General features: G+C 42.6%; 1 protein-coding gene across 1 annotated transcript in view; it reads left to right on the forward strand.

Annotated features, from left to right (window-relative positions):
* Positions 1-16,779, forward strand: part of dnah1 (dynein, axonemal, heavy chain 1) — a 38,696-nt gene extending 21,917 nt beyond the window's left edge. The window contains exons 51-77 of the mRNA XM_030052458.1: positions 322-513; positions 721-831; positions 1,191-1,376; positions 1,529-1,720; positions 1,922-2,089; positions 2,228-2,419; positions 2,754-2,885; positions 3,134-3,259; positions 3,442-3,561; positions 3,898-4,047; positions 4,143-4,303; positions 4,795-5,020; positions 5,467-5,662; positions 5,858-6,009; positions 6,129-6,325; positions 6,433-6,577; positions 8,792-8,950; positions 9,730-9,861; positions 10,116-10,286; positions 10,461-10,640; positions 11,063-11,239; positions 12,385-12,555; positions 12,978-13,108; positions 14,161-14,305; positions 15,355-15,561; positions 15,840-16,074; positions 16,515-16,779. Coding sequence (XP_029908318.1) covers positions 322-513; positions 721-831; positions 1,191-1,376; positions 1,529-1,720; positions 1,922-2,089; positions 2,228-2,419; positions 2,754-2,885; positions 3,134-3,259; positions 3,442-3,561; positions 3,898-4,047; positions 4,143-4,303; positions 4,795-5,020; positions 5,467-5,662; positions 5,858-6,009; positions 6,129-6,325; positions 6,433-6,577; positions 8,792-8,950; positions 9,730-9,861; positions 10,116-10,286; positions 10,461-10,640; positions 11,063-11,239; positions 12,385-12,555; positions 12,978-13,108; positions 14,161-14,305; positions 15,355-15,561; positions 15,840-16,074; positions 16,515-16,636 — 4,476 coding nt within the window. The 3' untranslated portion in view covers positions 16,637-16,779. The remainder of the gene's footprint in view (positions 1-321; positions 514-720; positions 832-1,190; positions 1,377-1,528; positions 1,721-1,921; positions 2,090-2,227; positions 2,420-2,753; positions 2,886-3,133; positions 3,260-3,441; positions 3,562-3,897; positions 4,048-4,142; positions 4,304-4,794; positions 5,021-5,466; positions 5,663-5,857; positions 6,010-6,128; positions 6,326-6,432; positions 6,578-8,791; positions 8,951-9,729; positions 9,862-10,115; positions 10,287-10,460; positions 10,641-11,062; positions 11,240-12,384; positions 12,556-12,977; positions 13,109-14,160; positions 14,306-15,354; positions 15,562-15,839; positions 16,075-16,514) is intronic.
* Positions 16,780-18,006: the final 1,227 nt, after the last annotated feature.

An 18,006-nucleotide genomic window follows, 5' to 3' on the forward strand; every position in this document is an offset into this window, starting at 1 on the left:
TTCATCTCCTTTAGCGAATATAGCAAAAGATTGCGAAGACTAAGCAATGGAATTTGTGAGTATGTACAGTATAGTACTCACCCAGTGCTCACCTACTATAGTATGTGTCAATTGGTGTTATATATTGAAAACATTACAAAAGCAGACCAGTGGAGTGTATCCAGTTGGAATTTCCTAACCAAACAAGCGGCATTTCAGCCTGCTACCTTTTTCAGTAGTTTCAATCAAGTCATCTTGTTCATATATGGGTTTAGCAAGCCTTTTAATAAGGAATAACTTTTGATTGAACACAGTGCCTTCTAAATTCATTCTTTTCTCCAGGCCTTGATGTGTGTGAAGATCCACCAGATAGTAGCCAGGAAGTGTGAACAGTATCTGGCTGAGCTTTCTCGCTACAACTATGTCACACCCAAGAGCTACCTGGAGCTGCTCAGTATCTTCTCAGATCTCATTGGGCGCAAGAGGCAAGAGTTGCACAGTGCCCGTCAGCGCATGAAGACTGGTCTGGACAAGGTACAGCACTGGAAAACAGAAATAAATATACACAAAGTATGATAACCATATTACTATTTATACCTTTGTGTGGTCATTAATTTGGTCACTGTCTTTTTCCTCACTAAAGTAGAGATCCTGCTTAACAGTGTGACTTAATTTAATTTCTGTGTATCTGTATTATTAGTTCTCTTCTCTGACTGCATGTTGTACTGTGATCCTGTGTAGCTCCTCAGCACAGCAGAGGATGTAGGTAAGATGCAACAGGAGCTGGAGATGATGAGGCCTCTCCTGGAGGAGGCTGCTAAGGACACTGTTGCCACCATGGAGAAGATCAAAGTAAGAAGATAAATAGAGGAGCAGAAGCAGATTAGTCAAACTGATCATATAATTGTTCTCTGAATTTTGTAGACTCTGAAATGCTCTGTGGCATATATGCTGTAGTTGTGGTATTAACATTACATCTGTTTCTATGGAATTTTGCACCCTGTGCTCCACAGTTTGTGGATAATCACGTTATGGTGCAGAAAATCAGTAATAGTTGAACAAAAACTGGGACAAAATTATTTTTGGTCCTCTTGGCCTTCATGATTTTGCAGTGAGTGTTTGCACACTGTATTTGGCGGCAGTTTGTATAATTCCACAAATTGTCACACATGGATTTTAGGGTGTGCTTTATATGTTATATGCTTCACTAGGAAGACACGGTGGTCGCTGAGGAGACCCGTACAGCGGTGCAGGCAGAGGAGGCCAAAGCCTCTGAGAAAGCCAGTATTGCAGGGGCCATTGCAGATGATGCCCAGAAAGACTTGGATGAGGCCCTGCCAGCCCTAGATGCTGCCCTTGCCAGTCTCAAGTCACTCACGAAGAATGATGTTACTGAGGTTAGTTTGATCCCACTGTGATGCTTGGCCAAAATATTCTAAAAGTGTTTTTGGTGTATGTATAGCTTATTTTTCTATGATACATTTTTTGGCATATACATTTTTAATATGTTGTATCTAATTGGTTAGTTGGGGCTGTGTGTTTTCTGTAGGTGCGAGCCATGCAGCATCCTCCTCAAGGGGTGAAGCTGGTTATTGAGGCAGTGTGTATCATGAAAGGTGTCAAACCCAAAAGGATACCCGGAGAAAAGCCTGGCACCAAGGTGGATGACTACTGGGAGCCTGGGAAAGGCCTGCTACAGGACCCTGCCAAGTTTTTGGAGAGCCTCTTCAAGTTTGATAAGGTAAAGGGTATATCTAGCTGATTTATAGCTAGGTCTATTCGATATAGTGTGTGCATAATATCTCCATAAAATGTCTGTTTTTATGTTGAGGTCTACAGTCCAAGTTCAAAGTTTCAGGGTTTCGTGTTGGATTAGATCAGTTTGTTTCAGATCTGTGAGGTGTATTAAAATCAGCTTTTTTATCTCTAATCTTTTATGTAGGATAACATCCCAGAGAATGTGATCAAATTAGTCCAGCCCTACATAGATAATGAGGAGTTCCAGCCAGCTTCCATTGCCAAGGTTTCCAAAGCCTGTACATCCATCTGCCAGTGGGTGCGAGCCATGCATGTGTATCACTTTGTGGCCAAGACTGTGGCGGTTAAAAGGGTAAGAACTGAAATCCCTGTTCCAGCAATTCATTTGGTCATCCATGTGAGACATTTTTGTGTTTATCACTGACATTATAGTCAAGTTACTCTGGATAACAGTGTCAGCTAAATTCCGAAAATGTAAATATTTGTACAGCAAGCTCTCCAGGAGGCCCAGGATGACTTGGCAGTGACCCAGCGCATCCTGGATGATGCCAAGGATAAGCTGGCAGCGGTGGAAGAGGGCATCGCCACCTTGCAAGCCAAGTACAGTGATTGCCTGGCCAAGAGAGACGAGTTAGACACCAAGTGCCAACTGTGTGAGAGTCGGCTGGTCCGAGCAGACAAGGTCAGAGACAGGAGCCAATTCAAAGATTTTTTTTTTTTTTAAGATGATTTACTGATAATAACACATCATATGGACTCTCAACTGGAAAGACCAGAGAGAATGCAGTGTGAGTGATAGGGACATTGTCTCATTAGGATGGTAAGATGACCATTTTGATTTTATTACTAAATGTTGATGCATATTGATAATGACCTGATGGCAACCTGCCAGTCTACATTATTTTTATTAGTTTGTTTTATTAACAACAAAGCCTCCTGACCTACTGGAGGCATCCAAGAGCGTGTCATGATTACTTTCTGTCTGACCAAGTTGATGACGTTTTGATCTTCCTTAGCTTATAGGTGGGCTAGCTGATGAGAAGGTGCGTTGGAAGGAGACAGTGCTGCATCTTGACTATATGGTCAATAATGTGGCAGGGGACGTGCTTTTATCTGCAGGATATGTGGCTTACCTTGGACCCTTCACTGTAAGTGGCTTACAAATGGGCTTGTGAGAGTGAGTACTGTATTAGTACTCACTCTCACAAGCAAAAAAACCTGCATTACCAATAAACAACAATATTTTCCATTGCCATACACTGTAAGATACAATATTGTGATACTTTTTGGTCCAAATTAATATACTAATACTTAATATTGATTGTCAACTGCCACATGATTTAAAAGCATTTTGACTAAAAGTGCTCACAATAGTTTATTGTCCTTGTGTGCTCAGGGAGAGTACCGGGCAGCCATGGCAGAGGAGTGGCTGCGTTGTTTCAAAGAGCTAAGTGTTCCACACACTGATGAACCCAATCTGATCAACACTCTTGCAGACCCTGTCAAGATCCGCTCCTGGCAGGTCAGAACCAACATTTCACTAGCCAGCCTTTAGACGTAAAGCTTCATAAAGCAAATAGCAAATGTTGCATTGCCATGTTTGAATGGAATTCGTCGGTATAATGAACCTGCTTGTAGACTGGCATTTGCTTTATCATTCACCTTTAACATCATCATCATTGTTTATTGGTTTTATGTGTATAGATAGCAGGTTTACCCAAGGATAACCTTTCAGTGGAGAATGGTGTAATCACCCAGTACTCTCAGCGCTGGGCTCTGTTTATTGACCCCCAAGGACAAGCCAACAAGTGGATCAAAAACATGGTGAGGAAGATGTCTTTTCATCACATGTTTGTAGTTATATGTTGTTTCTCAGTATGCATCAGTAGTTGTCACTGTAGGGGATCTGATGCAAATACAGCATACGCAATTAATCAAGGGTGCATGCACAGGAACTTGGCTAGGATGTTAGTGAGGTGAAATGGGGATGGATGACAGTGGGTAGATTGTTGGGGAATGCTAATTGGGTTCCAATCACAGATGAATTGTTGAATTAGTCCACAGAAACCTCTCATTATCTGTTTTTGTATTTGAGTGGCATTGGTGCTGTTAATTCATTCATTCTCTCCTCACGCATGCTTGCTCCCTGTTTTCCCAAAGGAGCGTGACAGTGGATTGGATGTAATGAAGCTCAGTGACCGGGACTTTCTCCGCAGTCTTGAGAACGCCATTCGCTTTGGTAAACCCTGCCTCTTGGAGAACGTGGGAGAGGAACTAGATCCTGCTTTAGAGCCAGTCTTGTTGCGGCAGGTGAATGCACACAATATATACATCAGTTACAGACAAAATACAATTTGACGGTGCTATGCGACTAAACTCAAGGTTTTGGTTATTATTGCCTGTAGACATATAAGCATCAGGGCAGCACATTACTGAAGTTGGGAGATGCAGTCATCCCCTACCATGATGACTTCAAGATGTACATCACCACCAAGCTGCCTAACCCTCACTACTCTCCAGAGATCTCCACCAAAGTTACACTCATTAACTTCACTCTATCACCCAGGTATCACACATTTTATACAGGCTGATAAGCTGAAAAATTGAAAAATAGTTATTATTATTTGTTTGCAATGAGCCATTTCTGAAAAATCATATGAAAGTCCTTCATTGTAATCTTCTTGTAATATGTGATATTTAAAAGATAATTCTTAGTCTGATTGACAACAGCACTTGGTAACAAACTTCACCTGCTACATCTCAAAAACTATAACTTTGATGTAGGAGCTTATATGATGGATTAAAGGATAAGAAAACCTAAACTATATTTTTGACTATTTTAAGATTCTGACTATTTCTTCTACTTGCTTATTGTGTTCATACGTGTGTGTGTGTGTGTGTGTGTGTGTGTGTGTGTGTGTGTGTGTGTGTGTGTGTGTGTGTGTGTGTGTGTGTGTGTGTGTGTGTGTGTGTGTGTGTGTGTGCGTGCGTGTGCATGTGTGTGTGTGTGTGTGTGTGTGTGTGTGTGATGTGTGGCCATTCTGTGTATTTTTCCAGTGGTCTGGAGGACCAGCTGCTGGGCCGGGTGGTGGCAGAGGAGCGTCCAGACCTGGAGGAAGCTAAGAACCAGCTGATAATCAGCAATGCTAAGATGAAGCAAGAGCTGAAGGACATTGAGGATGAGATCCTTTTCCGCCTCAGTTCCACAGAGGGAAATCCTGTGGACAATGAGGAGCTCATCCGGGTGCTGGGAGCCTCTAAGATCAAGGCTGGAGAGATCAAGGTCAGACACCTGGAGTTGTAGTGTGTCTAATGTCATGTGTCTTGTAGTCTAACCTGAACCTTCGGCATTATTGATTTACTAGACATTTTTTCTTAGAAACATAGAAAAATATTAGAAAAATATTTATAAGCATAGGGAAAACTGATATCCACTGAAATATCCATTTGCCTTTTTGAAACAAAAGTTACACACAGTATTTTTTTTCCGGATGTCAAACATTTCTTATCAAACGCATTTGCAGTGTTCATTCATAGTGACACACGTGTACCTCGTGTGTCCAGTGTACTGTCATGTGTATTTTTATCTGTTTTTGTATCTCAGCCATATCTGACAAACAATTCCCCCCAATAGCTGACAGATGCGATACTTTGTTGGTAAGTCATCGATATCCTTAGCTATTGTAGTAGAATTGTCCAGTAAGTAACACACATTGATGTCACTGCCAGGCCAAAGTGATGGCAGCAGAGCAGACAGAGCGGGACATCGATGCCACCCGTCTGGGGTACGTGCCTGTGGCTGTGCGCAGTCAGATCCTCTTCTTCTGCGTGTCTGATCTGTCCAATGTCGACCCCATGTACCAATACTCTCTGGAGTGGTTCCTTGGCATCTTCATGGCTGGCATTGCGAACTCTAAGGGAGCAGGTATAGAGAAAATTCACAATAACAATCAAACAAAGCTTTTTCCCTTCAAGATGACACAGAATTTTTGTACAAATAGAAACAGGCCAAAAGCAGGTTGAGAACATTGAAGCCAGGTGTAAAAGGTGTTTTTCTTGGATCCAACAACTTTTTTCAGCTTTAGCTACTGCTGACTATTTCCTGACATGTTTCCCACAGACACAGTGGAGGAGAGAATCGTCAACATCAATGAGTTCTTCACCTTCAGCCTTTATAGCAATGTGTGCCGCAGCTTGTTTGAGAAGCACAAGCTCATGTTTGCCTTTCTCCTGTGCACTCGCATCATGATGAATGAAAACCAGATTGACATGGTGAGTGACTTCACCTCTCTCTTCACTTTCATGTCCCCCAGGAACTCATTCAGCATGTATGAGTTAACCCAAAATCACTTGTTAAATTTAGGAATTGTCTCTCTGTCTGTATGTGCCAGGCTGAGTGGCGCTACCTGTTATCAGGGGGGATACCTGTCCAGCAGCTTAACAACCCAGCAGTGAGCTGGCTATCAGAACGCGCCTGGCAGGACATCCTGGGCCTCAGCGCCCTGCCCAACTTCAGCAGCCTAGCAGAAAGCTTCTCCACACATATGCGGGGCTTCAAAACAATCTTTGACAGCAGCCAGCCTCACAGGCACACATAAATTCCTGCCATGTTAACAGATGCACACTTGATTTCTGTGTTTTTATTGTGCACACTCCATTGGCCATCTGATAAGGTGTTTGTATGTTTGTCTATAGAGAACCCCTCCCAGGAGAGTGGAACACCAAATTGGAGTCGTTCCAGAAGTTGTTACTCTTGCGCTGCCTGAGGGCCGACCGCCTCACCCATGGCCTCCAGGACTTTGTTTCAGCTCAGCTGGGCCAGCGCTTCATAGAGCCTCAGGTATTACTCCTCTCTGAGCTGCTTTACTCTTTGTGTGGGACCCACTATGGGCTCTATTTTCGCAGACCAGGCGAGGCGGAGGCGCAGCGCAGCTGCGCTGCGCCAACTGGGAGTGGCCAAGTGGATTTTGCTATTTTGGCACGCCGTGCGCCTTGGCGCAACTACTGCGCCGTTCCTCCTACCGGCGCAAGGGAGGAGAGAAGGCGTGGAGTGGGTTTGACACAGCCGATTCACTTTAAACCAATCAAATGAGCCCCTGTCCTCACCTTTAAAATGCGCTGCGCGAAGGCGTAATGAACGTTCACACAATTGACATGGAGAAAGAGAGCAGCCGCGACACACACGCAGTGAGGCCAGTCTTGGCTGCTGGAATGTCGCTGGAGCTACCTGCCATCCATCTGTCCATCCATCCATCCATCCATGCATCTATCCTTAAATTCGTCTTCCTGAGTCCCCTGTCTTTCCATTACCTACCTGCCTCGCATCTCTCTTTTTTCCAGCTCTGTCACCCTCTGTTAAAGTTATTGATTTTTACAAGCAAATATAAATTTAACTGTGAAGCCCCCATTTTTAATGAATGTTTTTACATCAAAGGATAATCCTCGCAGTATTCATATAAATACATGTTTGTTTTGCAACTTTTGACTCCCGTCACTTACTGATGCAACGACATACTAGAGATTAAAACAAAATCCGGTTCATGAAAGCTTTTACATTTGTTTGTTTGTTCTAAACGCCCAGAGTCTGGCAAGGAACCGATGCATTTTACATTTTCTATATGTGTGGAATCAGGGTTTCCCCTAGAAAAAAAATTGGCACCGGACAATGTGACCGGCAGGTTTTCAATTTACCGGACAAATGTTTGAAATTCCGGTCAAATATTATCTGAATTTATTGAGCTTAAAATTATATGCAGGCTACATAAGAATGATATCAAGGCATGTCAATTTATAGCATAATATTTTTATTGAAAAGTAGGCTATATCAAATAAAATGAGTGCCGTCAATTGACTCAAGTGCGTAACGTCTAAAATAAATAAATAAATAAATATTGCACAAGCCTGTGCTCTTTTAACGTGAACGCTGCATACAATTGCAAACAAATGCAACTACAATTTGCAAACAAAAAAACTGGCTCATACCATTTTAATAACGCTGCGTGCTGCCAACTTGAAATCAAATAGATGCAATAAAAACTAAATTCAGCAGCTGAATTAAAATCGAAAGTCTCAAGTGTCTCTCCGCAACTTGCAATGCGCATCAGTCTTGTGACCTTGTTCTCCCCCAGGCGACTTCGCTGCTGTTTTGATCCGGTTCTGCAGAGAAAAACCCTCTCTCTCTCTCTCTCTGGTACACTGGAGACAGGGATCACGCAGGCTATTTTTTTTTAAATAACTAAATAAATAAATAAAATTACGTGAAAATTGACTGTTTTAATAAAAATTGTATCAAATTGTGCTTAGAGGGAATATTTTCACCGGGCATTTAAAAATTACCGGACTGACAGGTGATCAGGTTGGGTTTCCATTGTGCATGCCAAACAGTACCAATCTCCTTTGATCTGACATCAGTTGTGTCGGGACAGTCGATATGGAGATACATTTATGTGCTGATTGAGATTATAGCATTGAATTGTGTTTTTTGTGGTTATTTATTGCATGCAATGCATTGTTACTGTGCCTGACAATCTGTGAGGTTTTGGAGACGTGTGCGCACTGCCCGCCTGCCAGCCAAAATTCCACTGCTCCGGCCCCGCTGCGCCTTGCGCCGAAAGTAGACGTGGTTTCAGGAGGCGAGCTTTTGGCGCACCTCGGCGAAGCCTTTTGGCACGAAAATGTCACTGCGCCAGGTTGAATCTGTCGGCACCTCCCCCTGCTGCGCCGCCACTCCCATCTCGGCGAACCTCGGTCTGGGAAAATAAGAAACTGTGCGCCCCACGGGTTGCGCTGGTCGAAAATAGCTTTGCGCGAGGTGCGCCTCACTGCGCCACCCTGCGCTGCGCCGGGAAAATAGAGCCCTATGTGTGCAGTAACAGTGGTTTTGCCCAATAATCATGCAGTCATATAGTATGCTCCAAAACAGCTCCTCAAAAAGATTTAATGGTTATATGAAAAGCCAGCCATATTGCCTTGGTCAAGGTTGTTCATATAATGTGCTGTTGTTCCTATGGTGCTATATTTTTCACTCCTTCCCTCCTCTTTGTCTCTCTTACAGACATCAGACCTGTCAGTGGTCTTCAAGGAGTCGTCATCCTCCACTCCCCTAATATTTGTCCTCTCCCCTGGGACTGACCCTGCCGCCGACCTCTACAAATTTGCTGACGTCATGAAATTTTCCAAGAAGTTGAATGCCATCTCTTTGGGCCAGGGCCAGGTCAGGGCCAGGGAAATGCCTGGAAATTGTATTTCTCTCACTCTCTTTCTCTCTCACTTTCTCTGATAATTTTCTTTTTGTCACTCTTTCTCTCCAACCCAAGGGAAATGCCACTGTAAACCATTTTCTCACAGAATCAGGTCACTCTCATTTGTCTTGCTAAGAATGGCCACCTCAATGCTAATTATTTGCTCTATTTCAGGCCAGAGGACAGGACTTTGTGTCAGACATCTCAGAGTGGTGCCACATTCACCATGACTGTGCACATAAATAAACAGACATTTAGAATAACCCCAGAAAAACACTTGTGGAGGTTGTGAGACTCATTTTCACAAACATAGCTGAAACCTTTTGGCAGGCTAAACATTTTCCTAGTAATGAATTCCCTTAGGACTGTCCCAGTAGGTTCACGAGTTTGTTATGTTTCCTGCAATTACATGAGTTGAAATCTTGGCTCATGCTGGGCTGTTGCATCACCTTGTCAATTTCCTGACTGACAGTGTTGTACTGTTTGGGAAGTGAAGGCTCCTCAGCCTTCCAGAGATATTCCTTGGTAGTCCATGTGGATATAGGGAGACATTCTGTACTCCACAGCATAAAACGAACCTGCAGAATTTTGCTGATGGGCCACCCACCCAGGAAACCAGTGTAGAGTGTCTCTTAAATTAAGGCCTCATGTTTATCTCATTTGTTTGGCAGTTCACTTAATCCTCTAGCACATTTGTAGAACTGACTTGATCACATCTTCGTTTTGTCCTGTTGCTGTTTGTGTGACACAGGGCCCCTGGGCTGAAGCCATGATGCACAGTGCCATGGAGAAAGGACAATGGGTCTTCTTCCAGAATTGTCACCTGGCGCCCAGTTGGATGCCCTCCCTCGAGAGACTCATTGAGAACATTGACCCAGTTAAGGTCAGAAGAGAGCTGCGGTATGCGTGTGTACACGTGTGTACACACAGCCCCATGTGCACAGGCACACACACAATTAAGTCTTGAAATGACCTCCCAAATATAGAACCACCTCAACTAGGCAAAATTGATGTTGATGCTGCTGTGTTAGATGATTTATATGTTAGAGAAACCACATGCAGAGAGCCTCACCACAGCTTTGACAGTTTTAATTACTCCCATTATGACCCTTGGCCATCTCATGCAACCCTCTACAGGTGCACAGGGACTTTCGTCTGTGGCTGACCAGTCTGCCTAGCAACAAGTTCCCAGTGTCTATCCTGCAGAATGGCTCCAAGATGACTATTGAGCCTCCCAGGGGCATAAAGGCCAACCTCCTGAAAACCTACCTGAACCTCACTAATGATTTTATCACATCCTGCACCAAGGTCTGCCTCTCACTCACTCAGTCTTTCATTGATTCTGCTAATTTCATTTGTCTCATCCTATCTTACTTTTGGACAGAAAACCTCCCTTCTTTGGATCGATTGTGCCTTTCATTCTTGCTTGCTCTAGAAAATGTGTTTTCTAATCTCTCTCTTCCTGTTTTATCCTCTGTCCAGACAACAGAGTTCAAGTGTCTGCTCCTGTCTCTGTGTCTGTTCCATGGAAATGTCATTGAGCGCAGGAAGTTTGGCCCTCTGGGTTTCAACATTCCCTACGAGTTCACTGATGGAGACCTGCGCATCTGCATCAGCCAGCTCAAAATGTTCTTGGATGAGTACCAGGACATCCCATACAAGGTGAGGGAAAGAAGGACTCTCTGTCTGCCTGTATTTAAGCAACTGTTAACAGAACAGTATTTCCAAAGATAAAACGAAAGCTTTAACTGTTCCTCTCTCTTTTGTTCTTTTTCTCCCTCACTCACCGTCTCCTAAGCCTCCCTAACCTGTTATGCAATTTCCTTGAATTTCTCTTCATTCCACTCTACCAGCTCTTGTCCATTGCATATCCATTGCCATCATCTTACTGCTACTGTTATTAAAATTAATCTCATATCACCAAAGATATTTGTGCCATCTGCCACTCACATAAATAAGGTACCTTTAGCAAGAATATGCATGTCTATCTTTTTTGAAACCAGAGAATGAGTTTTTGTCTCTGTTCTGTGTGTGTGTGTGTGTGTGTGTGTGTCTGTCCCTTTTGTCCTCCTCCATCTGTCCAGGTGTTAAAATACACTGCAGGAGAGATTAACTATGGTGGCCGTGTGACAGATGACTGGGACAGACGCTGTATTCTCAATGTATTGGAGGATTTCTACTGTCCTGCTGTGCTCAATGTTGACCATGCCTATTCTTCCTCTAGAGTCTACCGTCAGATAGAGACAGATCTGGATATCAAGGTTAGAGATACGTAGGGCCATTCAAAAGATTAGATTAAGATTAAAGCATTGCATGTATTGTCACTTAGCAAAACAAAAACAAAAACCCCAAATGTTCTATCAGCAACTTTATCATTGTCACTTTCTGAAAAAATAATGTGTTAGCTTGTTCTCAAATGTGATCACAATAACAGAAATTTTATTTTCTGTGTTACTGCTTCCTTTAACAAACCAGGAAACTTAGGAGGTGAGACTGTAAGTACTTGTCATGTTGCGTCATAGGCTGTCACAAGTCTCCAGTAACATGAATTTAGACATTTCCTGGTGATGTACTGACTTGTGTTTTCAGTGTGTCTGCAGAGCCTGAAAAAGTCTAGAAGTTAAATCATAAGTCTTAAGTCATATGATCAAAACACGAGGCCTTCAAGGATATGACATACAGTTAAATAAAGCAATAAGCTTTATTAAAGCTTATTGCTGCCCAATCAAGCTTTTTAAATTAAAACTTGGGTGGGCAGTTTTCTGGAAAAGGCAAAAACACAAATGCTATAATTTGAAAATATAGCCCTCCTCCTACATCTCTCCCCGTATACACCATCAGGAACGCCCTCTCTCTGAAATAACCTGTGATTGGCTAAAATCTCCCAGTATGGGTTAGATCTTCCTGAAATACAGAACCAAGAGGAGGTGCAGAAGTCTAGTTAGAGGTCTTAGTTAGACCACTAGAATTGCGATATTCAGAGGTTATTATGGATATTTTGCCCAATGATGCCAAAAACATCCAAAAAACTGTTTACCTCAGCTTTAAAATTTCCAGGTCTAACAATGTGGTTTGTCAGTGCACACTTCTTCTAATGAGGATAGAGAACAGTCATGAAGAGTTACAGTTTTCTGATAGATATACAGTTGTTTTCATTTCCTCATTTTACACTGAAGTTATGTATTATGACCTAGCATTCAAGTTTTTCAAGAATTAGCAATTTTATTTCTCAGAATTCTGATATATATTTTACAAGATCACAATGTGACAAACATGTTAAATAATTACAACTTCTTAAACTACTGACTGAACTCACTATACTATATGTCAGTTTTGTGTGTCTAACACTTTTTAATGTAAATTGAATGTGTTGGGTGACCTGTTGCCATGCTAAATCTGACTCTAGGGCTACTTAGCGTACATTCGCAGTCTGCCCATCAATGATACACCTGAGATCTTCGGACTGCACGACAATGCTAACATCACCTTTGCCCAGAATGAGACCTTTGCCCTGCTGGGAGCTGTGGCTCAACTTCAGCCTCGAGCTGCATCTAGTGGAGGCAAAGCTAGGGAGGAGGTAAGGATGTGTGTGTGTGTGTGTGTGTGTGTGTGTGTGTGTGGTTACTCCCTCAGGAGAGTAAAGGAATGCTGGAGGGGAAGAGAGGAGAAGAACAGAAGAATATGTAATTGATTGATTTCTTTTCCTCTATTGTTATCTTTAATGCATTAGCAGATTCACATTGTCACTGCAGGTATAACATTGTAGCACATCTTATTTCAATCCAGGTTAGTAGTTGTGGAACACAAGATAAAACAGCATCACATTTTCTCCATGAACCAGGTTTTACAGAAAATGCCAAACCTAACAATTTTCCACATGATGCTAAGTAGCCTGCCATGAATTCACGGCTAGTGTGAAGAGTTAGGATCAGTTTCACTTCTACAAGGCTGGACTCAGGTTGGTAAGTTAATGTTGTATTGTCTCTCCCTGCAACATAGATAGTGGAAGAAATTGTGACAGGCATTGCTGAAAAGATCCCCAAGCCCATCAATGTCCAGGAGGTGATGAATAAGTATCCAGTCCTCTATGAAGAGTCCATGAATACAGTGCTCATCCAGGAGGTCATCAGGTAACATGTACTGTATGACAATACTACTGAACACACTGAAAGTCTCTTCAATAGTATAATGGCACACACCACCGTACTCCCTTTGTATGCACTCATGATCAGCAAGTAGCCTAATGGTGCTGAATTCAGAATGTGGCCAGTCTGCAACTGGCCACATTAGAAGGCACAAAAAGTGTTTTATATTGTAACAGCTTGTTTACGGGCCAATAAGTTGTCTGATAAAAAAATCTGCTTCCTACTATCACTGCCCCTGGCTAATTGGCTGGTTGACAAACAGGTTTCATACATGCTCATGACACTCTTTTCTTTCCTTGTATCACCAACTCTGTCTCTGTCAAAGGTGCACTGATAGTATTGGTCAGTGGTGCTGTCCCAAAACTGTTTAAAATACTCAAATGAAATAATTGTCCAGCTGAAGGAAAAAGGTCAAGTGGCCAGACCCAGCCAGAATGACATGGACAGAGAAGCCATTCTTGCCTCTAAAGTAAAAGTGTAATACTGTATTATAGTTATATTGTGCTATAAAGCAGGGAATAAAGAGAGGGAGCAGCAGTAGCAAGAATAAACATTTTCAACGGTTTAGAATCACCACAACCACAAGAGGTTCTTCAGCATATAGTAATAACTGTGCAGAAATCAATTTTAAGGCTGATAGGCCCTGTACAGAAGTTGGCAAGATTAGCTGCAGAGAGCCAGACACATATACATACATATACACATACACACGTACACACACACCAGACCAAATGCATGATCCCCTTCACGCTGCTGCCTGGCAGAGATATGAAACAAACAAAAAATTACACCCTAGTGCCAGTCATGGTCATTGCTGACTTGTTTTCCCATACTTGTCATTATAAATTATTTTGTGAGTTGGTTTTGTGTAATCTGACCCCCTGACTCTCAGGATAAATAAAATAACTATTTGGTGGAAAATGTCCCAAATAAGTAGTATTAGGATCAGAGCAAGAATAAGCTGCTCCAATTCCTCTGCGGTTGTTTTTGTTCTGAAAGCCTGGTGTGCGTTTGCCTCTCCTCTGTGTGTCTCTCAGATATAACAGGTTGCTGGCGGTCATCTCTCAGAGTCTCAGTGACATTGTGAAGGCTCTGAAGGGTTTAGTGGTGATGTCATCAGAACTGGAGCTTATGGCCAACAGTCTGTTCATCAACGCCGTGCCTGATATGTGGAAGGCCAAGGCAAGACACACACACACACACACACACACTCTATCTCTCTCTCACACACAGTTAGACAGCCACACACATGTACACACATAAGAAAAGAGAGGCCACCAAATACTTTGAAATTAGTTTCTCATCTTGTGTTAGATATACTGTAAAACTTCAGTTATTAGCCTGGGCTTTTATTTGCTTCAGTCATCAGAAGCAGCCAGCCTATATTTGGGACCTGCCTTTTGCACAATTCTTTGCAGCAATTCTTGCTCATAAAAAACTAGGAAAAAATAATAATAAGGTATTACCAGAAAATTGGATATCGAATCACAGATTATATGTTTTTGTGTGAGAAATGGAGAAAAAATATCTCCCAAAGCCTCGTGAGTCTTTTTCTTTCTTCTCTCTGTATCTGTTTCACTTCAAAACCGTAACTCACATTAGACCCACACTACAGAAAGGTGTAACTGCATGACCCAGCCTGTCTGCTGTCTACTACAACACATAGTCCAAATTTATCATATCTGTTGGAATAATTACAAAATCTGATCTTGATAGGGTTCAGATTGAGAATTACAAACTTGAAAATATTTCGGGACCTTAGTCGGTGTGCTTATTCTGTCCCTGGGAAGTGAGCAGAGTGTGATGAGAAAACCCACAGCTTCTGCCCAGAGGAAGGTGGCCACTGCTCCGTAGTTTGTCAAAAAGTGGTGGATGCCTATATTTGTCAAAATGTGTAGTCATACCTGTATTATTTTTCTTATGTACACTGCAACTCTCTGGCAAATGCCAAAACATGCTGTGGTTTATTCTTGAGTTGGGGTGATCCTGTGCCAGCAATCTCTGGATTTTACTCATGGACATAAAGTAAGCATTAACTTTTTTGTTGCAGGCATTTTTGTACTTGTCAAGCAGTACTAGGCTATGGATTAGACATCTGACATTTGGGGGTGATTCCAATGTTCAGGCAATCTGTATGGTGGTTTGGTGGTAATTCTGCCTGGACTCCTTGTTATTTTCCTACTTGGCTTTCTGAGAATAACAACTGTTTCCGTGTGGGTCTCATCCCCAAGGCCTACCCATCTCTGAAGCCACTAGCCTCCTGGGTGTCAGACCTCCTTCAAAGGATCAGTTTTCTGAAGAGTTGGATTTCTGATGGCATCCCGGCTGTATTCTGGATCAGCGGCTTCTTCTTCCCCCAGGCCTTTCTCACTGGAACCCTCCAGAACTATGCCCGTCGCTCTGTCATCTCCATCGACACTGTTGGCTTTGACTTTGAGGTCAGACAGTGGGTTTGAGTGCCTTTCTGTCTCAGTGCTGCCATGTCTACTTAACTAGCTAAAAGGAAAATATCTACACTTTTTCAAGCATAAATCCTGGTTGAGGTAGAGAATAGTTTAATGTCTAATGCCACTTGGATTTGACTTTGAAAATCAAAGTATCCTGATCTTATTAAAATTGCTTTCAAGATTTATCCTTCAATGACAGGTTTCACATGACCTTGATCCCTTTTCCTCCTCATCTCTCACAACATCTCTTTCATTCTTTTCTCTGTCAGGTTATGGTGAAATCAGCATCTGAGATAACAGAGAGACCAAGCATGGGCTGCTACATCCACGGTCTATTTCTGGAGGGGGCTTGCTGGGATGCCGAGGCAGGCCAACTGACTGAGTCCAGGCCCAAGGAGCTCTACACAGAGATGGCAGTCATCTGGCTGATCCCTAAGCCCAACCGCAAACCTCCATCCTCTGGGGTCTACATCTGCCCCATCTACAAGACCCTAACACGAGCTGGTCAGTACCAACAGTATCTGAGTATGACTGGCTTCATTTCCAGTACATTATTACAAAACTTACACACTAAATTTATGTATGTATGTATGTATGTATTTATTTATTAATTCTTGGGAAATGGCTATAATGCATTTCTTTTGCTGGTATGACTGCTGTTTGTTTGTATGATTGAGTGTAAGAGTACTCACCCTGGAGTTTGTGTGTCTCTTTTAGGTGGTTTTATTACTCACCCAAAATAGACTGTAGTTAGTGTCCAGTTTCAGAAAGCTTCAGAAAGTGCAGCTCTGTATTTTCCACCCTCAGCTCACAGCCAGAATCTTGTGCAGGCAGATAAGACTGCTTGGAAACACTTGCCTCAGTGCAGTGAACATTATGGAATGAAACAAACACTATACATTTCTGTATTTGTATCAATGGACCGCTCTGTGTGTTGTTTTTAGGGACCCTGTCTACAACTGGCCATTCCACAAACTATGTGATGGCTGTGGAGCTGCCCACAGATCGCACGCAGCGACACTGGATCAAACGGGGAGTGGCCCTCATCTGCGCGCTGGACTACTGAACACACACACTCAAACACATACAGGAATTTACAGGAGATGCACTTTTTAGGTGGACTGCTTTTAACATGAGTCTCAAAGTTAAATTGTATTGAATAAAAAAGAAGTTAATTGAATTAAACTGAGTTGAACAGTGACACAGACACCCAACTTTTCATCATTTTACTCTAGGTGCAAATAGTCCTTGTATTTAACTGTTTAATACAACAATGTGTAAGCCTGTCATATACATATGATTATTTGCCTTCATCAAACCATGTGGTCACACACTATCCTGCTCTAGTTTTGTGGAACAGCAGCTCTCCACATGATTTGTCAGGATCAGGGTTAGAGTTGTAATCTGAGCTTTATGAGGGTCAGGGGTTGGGAGGTAGATAAATAGATGAATAACTAAATAAATACATAAATAGCCTTAGGGATGCGCCTTCGGTGAGAAGGTGCATCACTCATACACACACACACACACACACACACACACACACACACACACACGCACACACACACACACAGAGCAACCCACTACTCAGTTGTATCCAGTAGACTGCAACAACCTGAATCTGCCTCAGATCGCTGCGATATTGCAACAGCAAAGTTTCAAGAGCCCGAAATATGCCCAAATAGGCTTAAAAAGGCCTGGTGCCAGGATGAAGTGACATCAGCGCTGTGCATGGTTCTGCAACAACAGCTCAGTGAAAGTCTTGTAGCAAATCTAATGCTAGCAGATGAGTTTTTGTAAAGGAAAAAAAAAAACAAACCTAGCCATGCTTGTAGACGGTGGCATGATAGCTCATCTCTACTACTACTCTCTACTCATATTAAAATGATAATATTGGCTGATACAAGTAGCTTCTTCCAAATGGGCTCAAACGTGTGGCTTTTGTGCTCTCTAAAGGCATAGTTGGTTCAATAATTTACTGCGCACCCTGGTGACTGGATGGTGAAGTGCAGCCGTCTATCATTTACACCTATTAATCTCATTAATGTAAATAATACCCATTACATTGAGAAGTACATTATTTGTGATTAAAATTTCTGCTAATGTAATAGTGACCCCCTGAGATGTATGATGTTTTTGCTTGCAGGGGAGCTCAAACTCCTCCTTGTAAGAAGCTCAGCTCCCACTGGCTCTCACATAACACAAACCCTGCTCAGGGTCCTAACATAACCCATGCTTCAGACATACTGGCATTATTTCCTCTCATTAGAGCTCTCTGGTACCTGCAGGGATCACTGGCACCTCACAGTTACAGCTCATGCGAAGGTCACTGGACTGACTCGAGTGTCTGCGCTGCTCCTTTAAGAGCGGCCACAGGCGGCCAGTTGAGAAATATGACTTAACTGGAGGAGGGTGGCGCTTACACAAGCCATGACA

Source organism: Myripristis murdjan, chromosome 5 (genome assembly GCF_902150065.1).
Source record: "Myripristis murdjan chromosome 5, fMyrMur1.1, whole genome shotgun sequence".
Taxonomy (NCBI): Eukaryota; Metazoa; Chordata; class Actinopteri; order Holocentriformes; family Holocentridae; genus Myripristis; species Myripristis murdjan.